At 53.1% G+C, this 17,504-nt stretch overlaps 2 protein-coding genes across 6 annotated transcripts; both read left to right on the forward strand.

Annotated features, from left to right (window-relative positions):
* Positions 1-311: 311 nt before the first annotated feature.
* Spred3 (sprouty related EVH1 domain containing 3) lies at positions 312-13,641 on the forward strand. Of its 4 annotated transcripts, none has more exons than XM_075986641.1 (6): positions 312-778; positions 2,202-2,289; positions 3,478-3,646; positions 3,740-3,816; positions 7,599-7,742; positions 8,437-13,641. In XM_075986641.1, the coding sequence occupies exons 1-6, from the start codon at positions 513-515 to the stop codon at positions 9,100-9,102; spliced, it is 1,410 nt and encodes a 469-aa protein (XP_075842756.1). In that variant the 5' UTR covers positions 312-512; the 3' UTR covers positions 9,103-13,641. The 4 variants fall into 4 exon arrangements, with proteins under 4 accessions (XP_075842756.1, XP_075842746.1, XP_075842766.1 ...); XM_075986631.1 differs by having other exon boundaries at positions 313-778; positions 2,202-2,382; XM_075986651.1 differs by having other exon boundaries at positions 592-774; positions 2,202-2,382.
* Positions 13,642-13,694: 53 nt separating this feature from the next.
* On the forward strand, positions 13,695-17,503 carry Fam98c (family with sequence similarity 98 member C). Of its 2 annotated transcripts, XM_075986690.1 has the most exons (8): positions 13,718-13,824; positions 13,923-14,068; positions 14,144-14,278; positions 14,572-14,777; positions 15,336-15,413; positions 15,496-15,612; positions 16,676-16,843; positions 17,166-17,503. In XM_075986690.1, exons 1-8 carry the CDS (start codon positions 13,784-13,786, stop codon positions 17,307-17,309), a joined length of 1,035 nt encoding a protein of 344 aa, XP_075842805.1. In that variant the 5' UTR covers positions 13,718-13,783; the 3' UTR covers positions 17,310-17,503. The 2 variants fall into 2 exon arrangements, with proteins under 2 accessions (XP_075842794.1, XP_075842805.1); XM_075986679.1 differs by lacking the exon at positions 15,496-15,612 and having other exon boundaries at positions 13,695-13,824.
* The last annotated feature ends 1 nt before the right edge of the window (position 17,504 follows it).

Here is a 17,504-nt window from a genome sequence, read left to right on the forward strand (position 1 = left end):
TCATCCTTAGAAACACTAGAGTGTCTTCCCGATGTGCAGGCCCCTTTGCCTTATGCCCCACCCCCTTATAATGCCCCGCCCCTCTCCTTTAAATACCTCCCCGGACCCCGCCCATTGCGAACACTGCTACGTGGCTCCTCCTTTTAGGCCTCGTATCTGACCTGCCCCTAAGGAAATTTATCTCCTAGATCCGCCTTGCTCAGTCTAGGCTGCATCTCTTTCCAAGGCCCTGCCTTCACTCGGACGGCTCAGAGGGCCCACCCTCCCGCCCCTTCCGTGACGCACCCTCTCAGTTCCTTCAGCGCCCAAGCCTCTCCTTACTCAGGCTCCCAGGCCCCGCCTCTTTTCGAACCCTGCCGGGCATCCTGCCCCTCCCATTCAAAGCCCAGACCGTGGACCACCTTTCTAGAACCCGAAGATCAGGCCCGATCTCTATTCCCTTCTCACATCATCAGGGACCAACCGTTCAGATAAGTGGAAAAGTAGGGGATTCCCCTCAGGGTCCCTAGAAAATGGGGGCTATAAGGGGTGTTCGTTATAGCCCGAGCCGGGCTCTAGGACCCAGCGGGCAAGTACGCCCGCTTTGCTCCTACCCCTCCCCCAAGCCGCCCCCTCCCCCCCCACGTCTTCCAGGTTCCCCCTCCCTCCCCCCCTCGCCCCGGCTCCCGGTGCCCGTCTCTAGCGCCGCCGGAACCAGCGAGGGAGCGGGAGCGAACAGGAGGAGGAGGAGGAGGCCGCGTCGCCGCCGCTCGGAGCCCGGCCGGAGCCTCCCAGGCAGGTGCCCAGAGCGGCGAGGGAGCGGGGGGCTGACGAGACTGCCTGCCCGGGTGAGGGGGCAGCTAGGACTGCAGCTGCACCCCTCTGCCCACCCTTGCTCCCCGCGGATACAAGCTGGGAGAACAAGAGGGGTGGGGGCCCCAATCTACGCGGTAGCCATTTGGGGTACCAGTTTCCATTTGGGGGTCCTGGACTTCTTCCGAGGATGCCCCATTCACAAAATTCCATCGTGGACCCTCGCCATTGAGGAACTCTGAGGACTACTCTCCCTGGGAAAATAGATGTGTGGGAACGTAGGACACCCCAAGATCTCAGTGCCCCATCTCAACTAGGCCTTTGGGGAGACCCCTGCCCTCTTTCCCTGCTTCACCTGTTGTTGGGGGAGGCGGGCGGACAAAGGAAGCAGTGTCACGTGACTGCTCATTCACAAAATCCCATCCCATTGAGAAAAGGGGGCTGGGGGCGCTGTGGCCGCCCCTTCCCCTCCTGAAAGGCTGGGGAAACCCGACAGCTTGCAGGTGGGGGAGGGGGCTAGAACTCGTTGCCTGGGTCCCTAAGGTTGGGACTCCAGGGTCTCAGAGCTGGGGGCAGTGGGGCTGGGTGCTAATTCTGATTGCTGGGCGGAGGGCTATATCCCCTAAGCTGGGGGCGGGGTAAAATGTTTCTGAAGGATTGGTGGTGGTGGGGGGATGGATAATTATCTCCCCCTCCCATCTGTCTTCTTTGGCGTCCCTTAACTGAGACCAAAGGGAGCAACCTTGATTTTTGTGAATGAAATGCTCTTTGGATCTTTTCGGTAGCCGGTTGCTGGCTTCCTCTACCTCCATCTCCTTCTCGGCCTCTCTTTCTGGCCATTTCTGGTTCTCTCTCTGCTCCCTGCCCATCTCCCGGTTGCTGGGTGACTCAGTGAGCTTTGCATCCGGTCTCATTCATAAATCCGGGAAAGGGTGGGGGGAAAGAGCCAAGGTTTCTCACCCAGCTAGTGGCCTGGGTGACTGGGGTGCGGAGGCAGTGTTGGGGGCACTGAAGCTGAGTTGATGGGTCCAGAGAAAATAGATGTGCGCAGGAACCCAGCTGTGAGGGGGACAATGGGTGGGGCTATGGGTTTGTGATGAGAGAGAGAGAGGGAAGGAGACTGGGGTTGAGGGGAGAAGCAGTAGGGGGAGGGGAAGTGGCAAACCCTGGCTATGAGGGTGGGGATGGGGGAAGATGCTGAAAAGGTGTGGATGGTGAAAAAAAAGGTAGATATGGAAAAGCTAGGTGGGCAAGAAGAAAGTGGGTAAGGGGTGGAGGTACTGGAGGCTTGAGGGTGAGGTAAATTCAGAGGTGGGAGATAAAGAAGAGGGCAGGGTTAGAGGAACGCTAAAATCGGGAGGAAGATTTGAGTTCACGGCCTGTGTTCCTATCCTTCCCACCTCCTCCAGGTACATGGTGCGGGTCCGAGCCGTGGTGATGGCCCGAGATGACTCCAGTGGGGGCTGGCTGCCTGTGGGGGGCGGGGGCCTCAGCCAGGTGAGCGTATGTCGGGTCCGAGGGGCCAGGCCCGAGGGGGGGGCCCGCCAGGGGCACTACGTCATCCACGGGGAGCGGCTTCGGGACCAGAAAGTGAGCCACCCTGGGGTGTGGGAATGGGATGAACCCTGGGGAAGGAGGGAAGGGTCTGGGAAGGGGGGGACAAGGAGAGATCACATTGTCCCTCTACCATTGGGATTCAAAGTGGGCCTTGGGATGATTTTTGGAATGAATACCTGGTTTGTGAATTAAGAGCTGGAATTTGGGGGTGGGATGGGGGTATTGGGAAACGTGTCCACTGCTTCTCTGGCTATTCTGTCACACAGCTACTTCGGTAGTGGCCTTCCTGCCCTGTTCCTGCTTCTCCTCCAACCTTGGTCTGTCCACAACGACCCAGCTCACACCCAGCTCACATCCTGTCCCTTCTCTGCTCAGAACCCTCTTCTGGCTCCATCTTGTTCAGAGATGCCCTCCTACCAACTGGCCCTTGTCTGCCCTAAGTATCTGGAGGCATTTGTGGGGTCTGCTTAGAAGTGTCACATATGGCTGACAGTCCTATGTCACATGGTTCTAATCCCAGCACTAGGGACACTGGCAGGAGGATTGTGAAGTTACAGGACAACCTGGGCTAGGTTGTGAAACCTTTTTTTCAAAAGAAAGCTTGGGTACGGGATGCATTGCGAAGCAGAGCAGGAACAGTGTAGAGGAGTGTTGGTATCAGACAAGGCTGTGGAGGAAACACCCAGGGGTGGTCAGCATCGAGTGGTTAGAAGGTTGGTATCTCTGTGTGGAAGGTTAGAATCTCTGGGCCAGTTTCCGGGGGATTATTGAGGCATCAGAAAGGAGCTGGTTGTAATATTTTGATATTCAGTAAAATGTGAATAATTCTTCTTCCATCAGAACAGGAAATGTTAGGTTATGAGAAAAGGTTAATTTTTTTGTTAACATTTAATAAGATTCAAGGTTCCTACTAGGACATCAGAAGAAAAAAAATTAGATAAGTAGAGAAATCAAAGGTTTGAGGTGATGTTGCAGAACAGAGACATGTCCCCTCCAATTAGGGTAGTTAGTTTGTGTTTAGGTACATCTGCTGTTGTGAATGAAGTAGTTGGGGTGTAGAGAGTGGCTGGGCTTGAAGGTCACAGGCATGGCTAGGGTGGTGTGACCTAGTCCCTTACCGCCCCTCAGATCACCTTGGAGTGTACCCTCAGGCCAGGTTTGGTTTACAACAAAGTGAACCCTATCTTCCACCACTGGAGCCTGGGTGACTGCAAGTTTGGGCTGACGTTTCAGAGTCCTGCTGAGGCTGATGAATTCCAGAAGGGTCTTCTAGCTGCGCTGGCCGCACTCAGCCGAGGTCAGTGGTGTAGGCACAGGTGCCCAGGCTGGGGAACAGACATAGGAGAAGCTGGGGTCTGGGAACTCACTTCTGCCTCTCTCCCTGTTCTAGGCTCACTCACTCCGTCCTCTTCCTCTTCCTCCTCCTCCCCTTCCCAGGACACTGCAGAGACCCCCTGCCCTCTGACGGTGAGTCTTAGGGTCTGCCATGGGTGTGTGTGGGTGGTTCTAGTCTACAAATATTCCTGAATACTTGCTGTGGAGCTGGCAAAAGGCCACATACTGGGAACACAAAATCAGGCCAAAATTGATAGTGGCAATTCAATCCTGGATGTTTTAATTTTTCTGGTCTTTTATATGTCTCTATCAATTTATTTTTAGTTAGGGTCTAACGGAACCCAGGCCAGCCCCAAAGCTGCATATGTATCTGAGGAATGACCTTGGATTTAGATCCCCAGAGTGCTGGGATTCCTGGTGTGTATCACCAGTGTGGCTGGCTTGCTTGTTCTCTCCTCTTTCTTCCTTTTCTTGGGGGGTGTGTGTGTGGAATGGTGGCAGAGGTTCTCGCTCTGTGGCCTAGGCTGATCTGCAGCTCGGATCTGCATACATGGTGGGATTACAGTGGTGCACCCTCACAGCCCGGCTCAGTTTTTCTCTGCTGTTGTCATTCATACATATGTTCAAGGGTGCTGAAAAAGCACCAGGAAGTGTTTTAGGCACCAGGGATATTTTTATTAGCAAACAAAACAGCAAACTTCCTTTTTTTTTCTTGGTGCTTTAGTCCAGTGTGAAAGACAGAGGAAAAAGATAAAACATAAGAAGCAATGAACTTTAAAATAAATGCACAGACAAATCAATTGATAATAATTCTTCTTCTTCTTCTTCTTCTTCTTCTTCTTCTTCTTCTTCTTCTTCTACTTCTTTTAATTTTGAGACTGGGTTTCTCTGTGTAGTTTTGCCTATAGACTAGGCAGGCCTGAAACTCAGAGATCCACTTGCCTCTCCTCTGCCTCCCGGGTGCTAGGATTAAAGGCATGTGCCACCACCACCTGGCTATAAATTAATAATTTTATGATCTAATTACTGCCGAGCTGTGGGCTTGGAGTCATCCTTGATGCCATCATTTTGTTTTTGTTTGTTTGTTTTCCTTTTTAGGCAGGGCCTTATTACACAGCCCAGGTCATGTGATCCAGGGACTGATGGTGTGGGCTCTTATGTGCCCCTGTGAAGGCTTTTTCCTTTACCTTGAGTGATGGAGCCATAGAAGTTTCTGAGTGAGGGAAGGGTGTGCTATCCGTAAACCATCAGTAGAAATTTCCTTGGCTCTGCTGGGGAAACTGATGGTAGGAGTCAGGAGAGGGCTGAGCATGAGAAGCTGTGGCGATGGTTCTGTCAGGAGATGAAGTCAGCGAGGACCTCGTGACCCATCTCAGTCTCCCAAGTGTGGGGTTACAGGTGTGCACCTGCCTGCCTGGTGCTTGGGCTTTCCTGCTTCCCAAAGACTCTCACAATATTGGTCCTGCTTTTCCCCTTTGTGTGTGTGTGTGTGTGTGTGTGTGTAAGAGAGAAGGGGGGGAGGGGGAGAGAGTGCTTTGCTTGCATATATGTCTGTGCATCTACTTGTGTGCCTAGTGCAGGCACTACAAGAGGCCTGACAAGCTGTTAGCTCACCCTGGAATTGTGTTAATCTGATTGTGAGCTGCCATGTGGGGACTAGGAATCAAACCAGGATCCTCTGAAAGAGCAGCCAGTGCTTTTACCTGCTGAACTATCTCTCTAGCCCTCTAATTCCTTCTCTCTCTCTCTCTCTCTCTCTCTCTCTCTCTCTCTCTCTCTCTCTCTCTGTATCGGCACTCAAACTGAGTCTTGTTCATGCTAGGAAAGTACTCTACCACTGAGTGACAGCCCTAGCCCAGGTTCTACTTTCAAAATGACTAAATCTGCTTTCCACCCAATAGTGTCCAACGTCATCTCCCAACTGAAGGTCTCCATGGCTTCTCCTTGTCACTGTCTCTCCTGACCCCTAGAACAAACCCACATGGGTGGGGAGGCAAGGTGCTCTTAACAATAGCTGAGTCAGATCGCACCCTTTCTCCGCTCAGAACCTTCCCATGACTCCTCCACTCAAGGTGGCACATGACACCCATCTGGGCCTGGGCTGGCCCTCCCCTCTCCCTGTCGTAGTCACACCAGACTCCTCACTGTCATTGCAACGGGGTTGACACATTCCTGTCCTGGAGCCCTTCTGTCTAGAACACTTCTTCAGTTTTCCATCTGCCTTTGTATCATTTCTTCTGAGATGCTCTACAAATGTCTTCTTGGTGGCTTCACTGAGCAACCTATTTAAAACTGCATTTTCAGATTGGGGATTCAGCTTGTCTAGCGTAGACAAAGCCCTGCCTTTGATTCTTCAGCTGGCATCTGTGATCCCAGCACTAGGAAGGTGGAGGCAGGAGGATCTTAATTCAAGGTCATCCTTCGGCTGTGTTACAAGTTTGAGGTTGGCTTGGAATACATAAAACTCCTTCCCCGGCTGGACATGGTGATACATGCCTTTAATCCCAGCATTTGTGAGACAGAGGCCGATGGAGCTCTGTGGGTTTGAGGCCAACCTAGTCTACAGAGTGAGTTCTAGGACAGCCAGGGTTACATTAAGAAAACCTGTCTCAAAAACAAAACAAAACCTTTGTGTGCCACTCCACCCACCCCTGCCACCCCAAGGGCAATCTCCAATGTCCCTTATTGGGTTCTAACCCCCTCTCCCACCTTCTAAGACAGTTTTCTTATCGGTAGGTTCCTTGCCTATCCTCCATGCTAGCACATCAGCTCCAATAGGCCAAGGATCTTTTGCTAGATCCTTGCTACGCATCCAGTCCCTGAAACAGTGCCTGGCACACATAAGGCGTTCAGTCAACGGGGTGACTGAATGGATGAGATGATAATGAATGAGGCACAGAATGCCCAGATGCATTTGGGGAGTGCTGAGAATACCGGGAGCAACAAAACTAGTTCCTCAGGTCAATGAAACTGTCAAGGTCATAGGGGATGGAGGTGGCTTTCTGGCAGCCACACACAATGTCTGTCTAGGGCCTCTTCAAAGCTGGAAGCTGCAGAGTGACCTTTGTGTCTGGCATGCCGTGGTGCTTGGCGGCTGTAGACGGAGGGCTGTGAACGGCTACGTGGGTGTTATGTTCAGGTTACAGGAAAGGAAGCGGAGGGCCTGAGGAGTGGGCTTGCAGCTAGTGAAGTGGGGGCCTGGTTTGGGTGGAAGCAAGATGTCTGGGCAGGGAAAAGATCTTTTTGAACTGTAGTGAAAATGAAGCAGGAATGTACTGACTGGCCAAGGAAGAGGTGCTTGCTCCTTCAGGTTAGGGCTTCTGGGAGGGAAGAGAGTGGTGGATGGCCTGTAGGCTGGTGATCTGAGCAGTTCATTAGGAGTCCCGGAGAAATGATACCCATATCCAGAGTCAGGTGGCAGGCACCTAGAATCCCAGCTACTCCTGAGGGAAGGCAGGATGATCTAAGTTTGAGGCCTGATCTAAGTGAGATTCTTATTAAATAACCAAGGTTGTGGGTGTGGCATGGTGGAATCCACCAGCGAGGGTCTGGGGGCATGGCTAAATGGTAAAGCGCTAACCCAGAGACAGCTGTTGTCTAGGAGCCCTGGTGAGGGACCATCGAGGCTCTATTGACCCTTTTAAATAGATGTTGGCCCCTTGCAGTGTCCTAAACAAATCCTTATGAATGAATTGTGATGACCCCCCCCACCGCCCCCATTTTACAGAAGAGAACTCTGAGGCTCAGACGTAAGCTCACTTGCCACACAACCAACCGGTCGGTGACAGAGCAGAGGTTTGAGCCCAGGCCTCCTGATTACAGAGCCCTTGCTCTCTGGGGAAGGAGGGTCTATGTAAGGGCTTCATCTTTGGTTGGAGAACTCCCTGCTCTAAGGCCTCTCCAATCTCCCTCAGTCCCACATAGATAGCGACTCCTCCTCCAGTCACAGCCGCCAGGAAACTTCTCCCACAGCTGTCGCAGCGCCCATTGTCACGGTGGAGTCAACAACTGCCTTCCCACCGGCCACTCCTCCACAACAGCGCCGCCCCTCTGCTCAGGTAAGGCTTCCCCAACCCTCAGCAAATCAAATCATTGTATAATCAAATAGAATTGTACTGCTCCCTAAACTGACCCTAGCTGAAACGCAACTGAATGAGAGGGGACACAGATCCCAGGAAATGGCCATCCTGATTTAGCTGTCCGTGGAAGTGAAACAGAGACCTGGGTTTGGGGCTGGGGGAGTAGTTCAGTGTTAGAGTGTCATGTAGAAGGTGCTGGAGATGCTGAGTTCAAACCCCAGTACTGGGGCAGAAAGAAAGACGCCTGGACTCCTGAGAGCGGGTAGGAGCTTTCAAGTGTCGCTAGTCTTCTGGGAGATTCGAGGATTGTCTACTTCATGCAGGGACTCGAGGGAGGACATGCACAGATTTCCAAACATGTTAGAAGATGCTGGAACTCATGGAAGGACTCCTTAAGACTGTTTCCTTTCTCCTGAAGGAGGGGCTGGGGGTTGAGTGTGAATGAACTCGGCAATCTTGAGCCACGGGGTGCCTACATTCATCTGTCACTGAGGGCATAGGCCGAAAGTCTAAACCCTGAAACCAAGAGAGTTTTGGGGGAACATAGTTCCCCCTTGACTGATGCCTGTTTCTATATCCTGGGATTTTGGGTCTTCTGAACCTGGGTAGCCTATGGGGATTTTGTGAGTTGCAGAAGTCCCTAACCTGATCTCTATGTCCCTTGGCTCTGCAGAGCTACCCTCCGCTTCTACCGTTCACTGGTATTCCAGAAGCCTCAGAGTCTCTAGCCGGGGCAGGGAGCCAGGGCTGGGGCGGCCGTGGCTATGAGGACTACCGGCGATCTGGACTACCGGCATCTCTTCCTCTGTCTACCTGTGTCGTGGGCTTCGTCAAGACTGGTGCATTGAGGGGTGCAGCCCTGGGTCCCCCAGTGTCACTCCCTGCCCCTCTCACTGAGGCTGCACCCCCAGCACCTCCTGCTCGTCCACCCCCGGGTCCGGGCCCCACCTCTGCTCCAGCCAAGGCCTCCCCTGAGGCCGAGGAGGCTGCACGTTGTGTGCACTGCAGAGCACTCTTCCGCCGCCGTGCGGATGGTCGTGGTGGCCGCTGCGCAGAGGCCCCGGACCCAGGTCGCTTGCTAGTGCGCAGGCTCAGCTGCCTGTGGTGCGCCGAGAGCTTGCTGTACCACTGCCTGTCGGACGCCGAGGGCGACTTCTCGGACCCGTGCGCTTGTGAGCCAGGCCACCCACGCCCTGCTGCACGCTGGGCCGCTCTGGCTGCGCTGTCGCTGGCAGTGCCCTGCCTCTGCTGCTACGCGCCCCTGCGCGCCTGTCACTGGGTTGCAGCACGCTGTGGATGTGCTGGCTGCGGGGGTCGTCATGAGGAGGCTGCTCGGTGAGGATCCCTGGGCTGGTTTGAAAATCGGCCTGAAGACCCAAAATGGAGGATCCAGGACCCTGAACTTCATACGAACCTAAAACCCAAACTTAGGTACGTCTGGAACTTGGAGCTTGAATGGATTTGAGAGATCCCAGATCTGGTACCTGGAAACCAAACTTAGCACTAAGATCCCATACCCAGCTTCATCAGGATGTCTGTCAAGCGCACCCAGGAGTCCTGAATTCTGGATTCTCCCTCCCTCTTCCCCATTGAGGAGAATCATGACATCTCCAAACATCTAAGAGGGCCCAGGAGTTCACACCCCTGAGACCCAGGGATCTTGGACCCCGATTCTGTCTAAATACCCAACCCAGACTCCAGGTCATACTTGACATTGTAAACACTCATATTACAGCCCCCAAATTAGTCAGGATTTGATAAAACCTGACCCTTTATCAAATGACTTAGACCTTGAGACCAGAATCATCAGAAAACTGTCCCTGGATTTTCACCCGAGACCTGCTATGCCTACATCTGAATGTTCTTATAGCCCCAGGACCCGAAAACACCAAATCCTTCTGGGTTAGAAACGCTCACCACATACTGACCTGAAGTCTGCCCACTCCCGAGAGTCCACAGATCTCACCATCCGTTCATGTGCAAATGACTCAGACCCCCTTGCTCCCCAGACTTCAGATGCACCAGGTCCTCAGATAGCCTCAAACACGAGGTGTTTTCTGACTAAAATAACTTGGGAGGCCCTTTTCAGAGCTCAGCAAGAGTCCAGATATTAGATACCAAGTTGTCCTGGGAGCCAGGGCCTGAACACCTACCTGCCCCTAAAGTTTTTGAGAACTTGGGTCTCATAGACGGTCTCTGAGGTTCCTGGTCCCCTCAGTTGTAAGGCTGAAGGCCACCAGCACTTTGGCCCCAATGCACTGATTTCAAGTGCTTGGATAGCCTTCCAGTTTCCTTGGGGCCTGAATTTTAAGAACCCAAATGTTGCCGGAGACATTAGTTTCCTTCTCCCTGCATTCCCTAATTCCCTTCCATCTGCGTGGGAGCCGGGATTTCAGAAGATGCAGTGGTCATGGTAACCCAGGCCTCTCATCCTTGACTCAGCTCTAGAGCAATCCCAAGGTTCTTTAAGAGCACTGGGTCTAAGACTCTGAGATACCAATCGACCCCTAGGTTCAGGATTCGAGCCCTCACAATCTTGATTGTTTTTGGCCTGAGACCTTGGTCCCTCTATACCAGAGACATTCAGAAACAAGAAGCCCCAGGGCCTGCACCTTTAGATGCCAGATTTTCTTGAATTCAGAGTACTTTGAGACTGATGAAGCCCCTAGATACCTCATCACCCGATCCCCCTGAGTTCTGCCATCCAGAGGGCCATAAGACCTCCAAGTCCCAGCAACACGGGTCGCCACTTTATTCTGGGGGGACACTTGTCACCAGTGTGAATTCAGATTGCTGGAATCCTGAACCACCCAGCAGTGTTCCTGTCCCACCTCTAGGGCCTGGCATTGCCACAGAGGATTGTACAAAGTTGCTAAGCAGAGGCTGGCAGCTGCAGGGGTCAAGCAGAGACATCAGAGGGAGGCTCCCCCTTCTCTGCTTGCCACAACAGTACCTTTAGAGTTGGCTTTTGCTCCACAGAAGCCCCATCATCCCTAACCTTGAAAATCTCCCTGCTGCAACCCCTAGTTTGTTCGGGTCCATCTCTTTGTCAGTTGGGAGTGGCTCTGGAACGCTCAGCACCCTTTCATGGCACTCCCCATGCCTTTCTTCTGGAGAAGGGGGTGTCCCACTGTACATAGGATCTGGTGTCCTGGATAGAGAAACCAAGGTCTCCCTGCCAGGACAGTCTTGATGGTTTATGGGCTTAGGACTACACCTGGCCCTAAGTACCTGGGAATGTGCACTTAACCATTCCTGATTATCCAGGTTTGGGTGGCCTTGTGAGGATTCAAGGGATTAATATTTGTGCCACTTCCTTTAAATTATTAACTATTTATTGTATCCGGAACCTGTGATTCAGCTCTCCCAACCAGACCCTGGGATGGGTGAGAAAAATGGGGACAGGGGGTGTCCCTCCCATCCCCACTCTGTCCAGCTCTCATCACTGTCAGACCCATCAGAGCTGAGGGCGGAGGAACTGGGGGCTGGGGTAGCCTGGGTCCCCATCCCCCTCTCTGTGCCTCGGTCTCCCCCCTTCCATAGTGAGTGGGGGGAAGCTCCATTCTTAACCTACCTCATTTTGGGAAGGGGTGGGATGGGGGACCAGAGTGCTGTATGGTGCTGTGAGATCTGATTAAGCAGTGGGGACTGGGGAAGGTTCCCTAGTCCCCCTCTCCCAGTACCCCCTCTCCCAAGTCCCCAACCCTGTTCCCTGCTGATACCCACCTCTGATCCATGATTACCTTTCATTGCCCCCATATCTGGGGTGCGTGGAGGGCTGAACCCTGGGAGCCAGGAAGACCTCAGACCCTGGAATCCCCAGTTTTCCAACTGCTTGCCCCTCAGATTGGATGCTTGCCCCCCAGATTTTGGGGGAGGCATGCCAACATTTACCTTCCTGATCATGATTCCAAGCCAGTCTGTGACCTCAATATTGTGTCAGTGCAGGCTGAAGCGGAGGGAGAATGGGGCCCAAAGACCCAGCCAGCCTTGGCATTGGGGGAGGGGGGACTTGAGATCTGCTCCAAGAAATGCCTGTGACAGTGTCTTAGCCTGGTCTTTATTTGCATTGGCGCGATCTGCCCACTTGTTTCCCGGAAGTGCTGCACTCCTGTTCTTTCCTTCTTCATCCTTTAGTCCCAGGAGCTAGCTGACCACCTAGCTGGGTTTTATTTGTCCAATCACTCCACTGCGTTTACTAAACACCTAGCATGGGTCAAGCCCCATAGATACTGGTGGTGCTGCAGTGGGCAGCAGACATTTGCATAAAACCCTGCAGGGGAAGGGTTTTGTGGGTGTAGCAGCCAGCACTAGTCTCTAAGGGGGATATATCTGGTAAATTGGGAGTGGAGTTAAGCAAGGGGCAATCCTGGGAGAGGGGGATGGAAAGGTGGCAAGGTGTGCCAGGCTTCTCCTAACATTGCATGGGCTTTGTTCCCTGAGCAAGTGAGATGGAGCCACAGGGAGGCTCCCGAGCATGGTGCGGATTTTTACAGGCTAGTTGTAGCTGTGTGGGGAAGACCCCTGGGGAAGGGTTCAAGCCGGTTCCCTGTGGAGGCTGCGGTGGTGCACGTAATGTGAAAGAAATGGGGCTGGGGGTGGGGGATAATGGAAGTTTTAAATGAGTCGAGATTTTTTTTTAAAGATTTTAACTGCATTTTATGAGTGTTTGCTTGTATGTGTGCCACCTGGTTACCTGGCATTAGATCCCCTGGACTGGAGTTGCAGCTGTTAGCCACTGGGTGGTTGCTGGGAACTCAGGTCCTCCATAAGAGCAACAAAATCTCTTACTGAGCCCATAGGTTTATAGGTGGAGTTTAAAAGCAGCGGTAGAATACATGCTTAGCATGAGCAATGGCCTCTGTGCCAAAAGGGGAGTCAAGGTTAGTAGCTCAAGTGTTTGGGGGAAAGATTTAATTATTTGTGGGTACATGTGTGTGAGCTGGAGTTACAAGCGGTCATGAGCTACCCACATGGGAACTTTTTTTTTAATGTATACAATATTCTGTCTGTGTGTATGTCTCCAGGCCAGAAGAGGGCACCAGACCTCATTACAGATGGTTGTGAGCCATCATGTGGTTGCCAGGAATTGAACTCAGGACCTTTGGAAGAGCAGGCAATGCTCTTAACCGCTGAGCCACCTCTCCAGCCCCCAAGACTTGGGTTTCTTTCGCAACACCCACATGAGGGTTCACTGCCATCCATAACTCCATAACATCCATAACTCCAATTTCAGAGAACCTTACTTTCATGGGCACAGGACACACATGAGGTTCACATGTACACGTGCAGGTACAAACAATCGTGCACATAAAATAAAAAAATTTAAGTTACTCGGTTTCAAATGGAAAACCAATTTGGCAGGAACGTGTTGGTTAATGGTGAAAGGCCTGCCTGCCTCTCTAAGATGGTGCAGTTTCTGGGCGGCGCTGGTTTCTCCTTTCAAAGGCTCAGAGAGGCAGAGGTCGGATAGCACAGTGGTGTGATGTGAAAGGAGAGCTTAGCTGTAGTGGGAGGGGGGTGTGAAGATGTGCTGACATCGTTCTAACCCTCGGATGGAAGAAGCTGGATGAGCTTTTCGGTCTGGGGTCTAAGAGCAAAGGGCAGTCGGGCGTGGCACACGCCTGTCAACCAACACAAGGAAGGAGGAAGCAGGACCAAGAAGCCAGGCTGAAATACATACATATCGAGACCCTGCCTCAAGAACAAATTAAATTTTAAAAAGCAGAGAGTGGGAAAGAAAAACAGGTTGCCGTTTGTTTTTATGTCCCCGAGAGCAGGGACACGCGAGCCTCCCCCGGCTTTGGGGATCCTAATCTCAAGCTGTAAAATTTACAACCCTGGACAAGTTACCTGAGGGGCGCACGTGGCGGGCTACTGAGCCAATCGGAGCGCCGAAGCTCCTTCGCACGAGAATGTGATTGGATAGAGGCCGGGTGGGGCGGGAGGAGGCGCCCTCGGGGCGGAGCCTGTCCCAGGCGGAAAGGGGTGCGCGCCCGGGGTCCCCAGCCGAAGCTACCATGGATGGGGCCACAGTTGCCGGCGACCTACTGACTTTGGGGTAAGGGGTTCGGCGGTGTGGCTGGGGGTACGGGAAGGGCACACTCGCCCCGGGACGCGGACGCAGATGGAGTCGCACTGACGCGCGCCCCGCCGCAGGTACGGTGCCCTCCCGGAGGCGGCGTCCCGGGGCCCCGCGTGTGCGGACTTCAGGGCGCTGTGCGCGCGGCTGGCGGCTGAGCTGACGGCTCTGGGAGCTCTGGAGCGGCGAGAGGAGGGCACCGCAGTACTGGGCGCTGGCCACGGTGCGTGAGGATCTGGGTGGACGGCGGGTGGAGCCCGGCACCTGCCGCTCCCTTGATGGCTTCCTCGTCCCGCAGGCCCGGACGCAGAAGAAGAATTCCTGCGACAGTTGACCGGCCTGCTGCGGGCGTTGCACTGCCCGGATCGCGCGCTCTGCGGCGGAGACTGCGCCGCAGTGCTGCGGGAGCCCGGCGGCGGCCTGCGCCTGCTGCGTGAGCCTGAAAGGCCCCGGGAGGCGGGAGTGGGCGGAGCCCCGGAAGTGGGCGGGTTCAGATCTGAGATTGGGCCCGGGGGCGTGGCCAAACGTTTGAGGGTCTCCTGAAGGCCGCTGGTAGGTGGGACCGGCTTAGGGCTGGGCTGGAATTCTGAGGAAGGCCTTTGAAAGCTTTACTGAGTTGAGACAGACGGACCTGTCCGTCGGGTGGTTCTGAAGTGGGCTGGAGGAGGAGGAGCTGCAGCCTTGAAGTGGGTGGGCTTACTCTGGGGGATCTGTTCCTATTTTTAGGGTTTCTTTGCTCCGAGCTCCAGGCTGCCCGCCTCTTGCATCTGCGGCCCCAGCTACATGCTAGGCCTGTACAGTCCTTTGGAGAAGGGACAAAGGAGGGAAATGGCGTGGTTCAAGAGCTGATGCTAACTCTTCAAGCACTGGGGCTCCCTAGACCAGTTCGTGGAACCCTGGCCAGCCAGCTACTTTGGGAGTTTCACGAGAAGGTAGAGAGACAGTCACCTCTTGAGCTACCCTACTTGGCGGGAGACTCCTGTCTTCAAAGCCATCTCTAGAATAACCCAATGACAGGGATGGTTTTAGAACTTTGGTCGCCATCTATTCTAACTTGCTTTTTTACTGTGATGTAACACTGCCCAAAACCAGTGTGAGGAGGAAATTCCAGCCCATCATAGAGGGAACTCCAGGCAGGAACTGAAGTCGAGACCATGGGGGAATACTGTTTACTAATTCATTTCTGACTTGTTTAGCTACCTTTTGTTTTGTTTGTGTGTGTGTAGCCCACGGCCATGTGCCCAGGAATGGCACTGCCCATAGCAGGCAAGGCACTCTTACATTAGATAGCAGTCAACAGGCATGCCTACAGACCAGTCTGAGGGATCACTTCCTCAAGTTGAGATCCCCTTTTCTCAGGTCTCTCTAGATTTGTGTCACATTGACAAAAGCCGTTAACACCGTTGTTGCCTCTGAGGCCCTGGGGAACTGGAGTACTTAAGAAGGTCCATTCTGTTTGTGTCTCATTGGCTCCTGATTGCTTCCACCAGATCTCTGAGCTGCTGCCTCGCCTGCCGCCAGAGTCCATGCAGCCCCTCCTCAGCTCCCTGCTGGATGCGTCACGATGGGTAAGAGCATGTATGGATGCCTGTGAACAGTATCCTCACCCAGAGATGCCACCCGTGCTGTGACCAAGACCTTTTCTCCTAGGAAGCCCTGGAGACCTTGTCCCAAAGCCTGACAGAGCAGTACTGCTGCCGCCGCTGCCTCCTTCTGAAGCGTCTGGATCTTACGACATCTGCCTTTCACTGGGGTGACCGGGCAGAGGTGTGGGGACCTTAGCCAGAATAAGCAGGGCGTTGGGAAGCACAGCAGCAGGGTGGAGGGGCAAGGGAGAGAGACCATCTTAGAACCTTGTGAGATTGTTTTTATTTGATGTGTTTTGCTTACATGTGTATGTGCATCATGTGTGTGCAGTATTCACAGAGGCCAGCAGGGGGTGTCAGATCCCTTGGAAGCAGAGATGGAGATGGTTGTGAGCTTCCATGTGGGTACTGGGAACTGAAGCCAGGTCTTCCAAAGAGCAGTCAGTTCTCTCAACTGCTGAGCCATTTCTCCAGCACACATTTAGAGATCTTTTCTAAAGGATTTATTCATTTTTCCTTTATGTGTATGTTTTTATACGTATGTGTGTGTGTGTGCTTGCAGGGTAAGGGAAGGGCATCGGATCCCTGGGAACTGGAGTTATAGAGGGCTGTGAGCTGCCCTGTGGGTGCTGGGAACTGAACCCTGGTCCCCTGCAAGAACAGTCCGTTCTCTTAACTGCCCAGCTGTCTCTCCAGCCCACTCTTTAGAATCTTAGAGTTCAAGATTTCTTGACTCTCAGGGCCTCAAGGGCATTCTAGAATGTTCTCCATGGGAGTGTCTTCAGAACTATTCCCCAGTGTAATAAAATGTAGTTAAGACTATCTTAATTGTTGTCAATACAAGGTACCCGGAACTGGGTAGGAAAATTAGGTTCATTTTGGCTTATGGTTTTGGAGGCTGAAACACATGGAAGCTTGGGCAGGTTGTGGGACTTGCATGCGTCTCCTCCAAGGTCAGTCCCTGTGATCTTGCTATGTCACCAAAGGTCGCTCTCTTACATGGTCAGCCACTTTTAAGATTTTGTTTTTGCCTCTTAACTTGGTGGCTGAGGATGACCTTGAACTTCTGACCACTTAGCCTCTGCTCCCCTAGTGCTAAGATGATAGTTCTTGTGCCACCATGCCCAGCTGTCTGTCACACCACATGCTCCTTGGCGAATGACCCCCTCTGAAGCATACAGAGGCCCTGGGTGGGGACGAGCTCTTGGGCTCCTTCTCCATGGATGACCTTTTCCCCACTCCAGGCCCGAGGAGAAGCCATGAAGGCAGTGCTGTTTCCAATCCGAGGACTTCTGACACCAGAATCTAATGTCTCTGTCGCACATGTTCTGGCTGCCCGAGCTGACCTTTCCCGTCTGGTCCCAGCTACTAGTGTGGCTTCCCGCCGAGGGACCAGCTGTGCCATCAACAAGGTGGGCCCATCTCGGGCAGGGGAGAATCTGAACATCCTTGGCCTTCAGATTGGTCTTCTGGGGTTTCCCCTGGTTCCTGGCCTCTGGAGTTAACTGGGCACAAACTAACCACTCTCCATAGCAGATGGAAATTTTCTAATTTTTTTTTTGAGATAGTCTCATGTAGCCCAGGCTAGCCATGTAGCCAACTCATTATGTAGCGAAGAGGTCGGCCTCAAACTCCCAGTCTTCCTCCACTTCCCAAATGCTGGGATGATGGGATGCATGAGCACACCCCTGCTTTTTTTAAATCTACTGAAACTCAAGTCTAATCAACTTTCAGGTGCTTATGGGTGATGTGCCAGACCGTGGGGGGCGCCCAGATGAGCTGGAGGTACCCATGCCCACCTGGAGAAGCCGAAGTGAAGATGGAGGAAGGGGAAAGGCTGGCCAGCAGCGCTGGGGTCGCAGAAAGAAGAAGAAGTAAAGGGTCTTGGAGGGTCGGTCAGAGGCTCTGCTGGGTTCTGATGCTGCCAGTAACCTTTGAGAGTCACTGGGAGGGTTTTCCTTGGTGCCTAAGCCAGGCGTTCCCTGTTGTAGAGAGTCCCTGACCTTCCTACACCCACCCATCCCTTAACACTATGAACCATGTTGTCTGAAAAATAAATTTAATTCTTTTGAT

The sequence above is a fragment of the Microtus pennsylvanicus genome, chromosome 1, assembly GCF_037038515.1.
Source record: "Microtus pennsylvanicus isolate mMicPen1 chromosome 1, mMicPen1.hap1, whole genome shotgun sequence".
Taxonomy (NCBI): Eukaryota; Metazoa; Chordata; class Mammalia; order Rodentia; family Cricetidae; genus Microtus; species Microtus pennsylvanicus.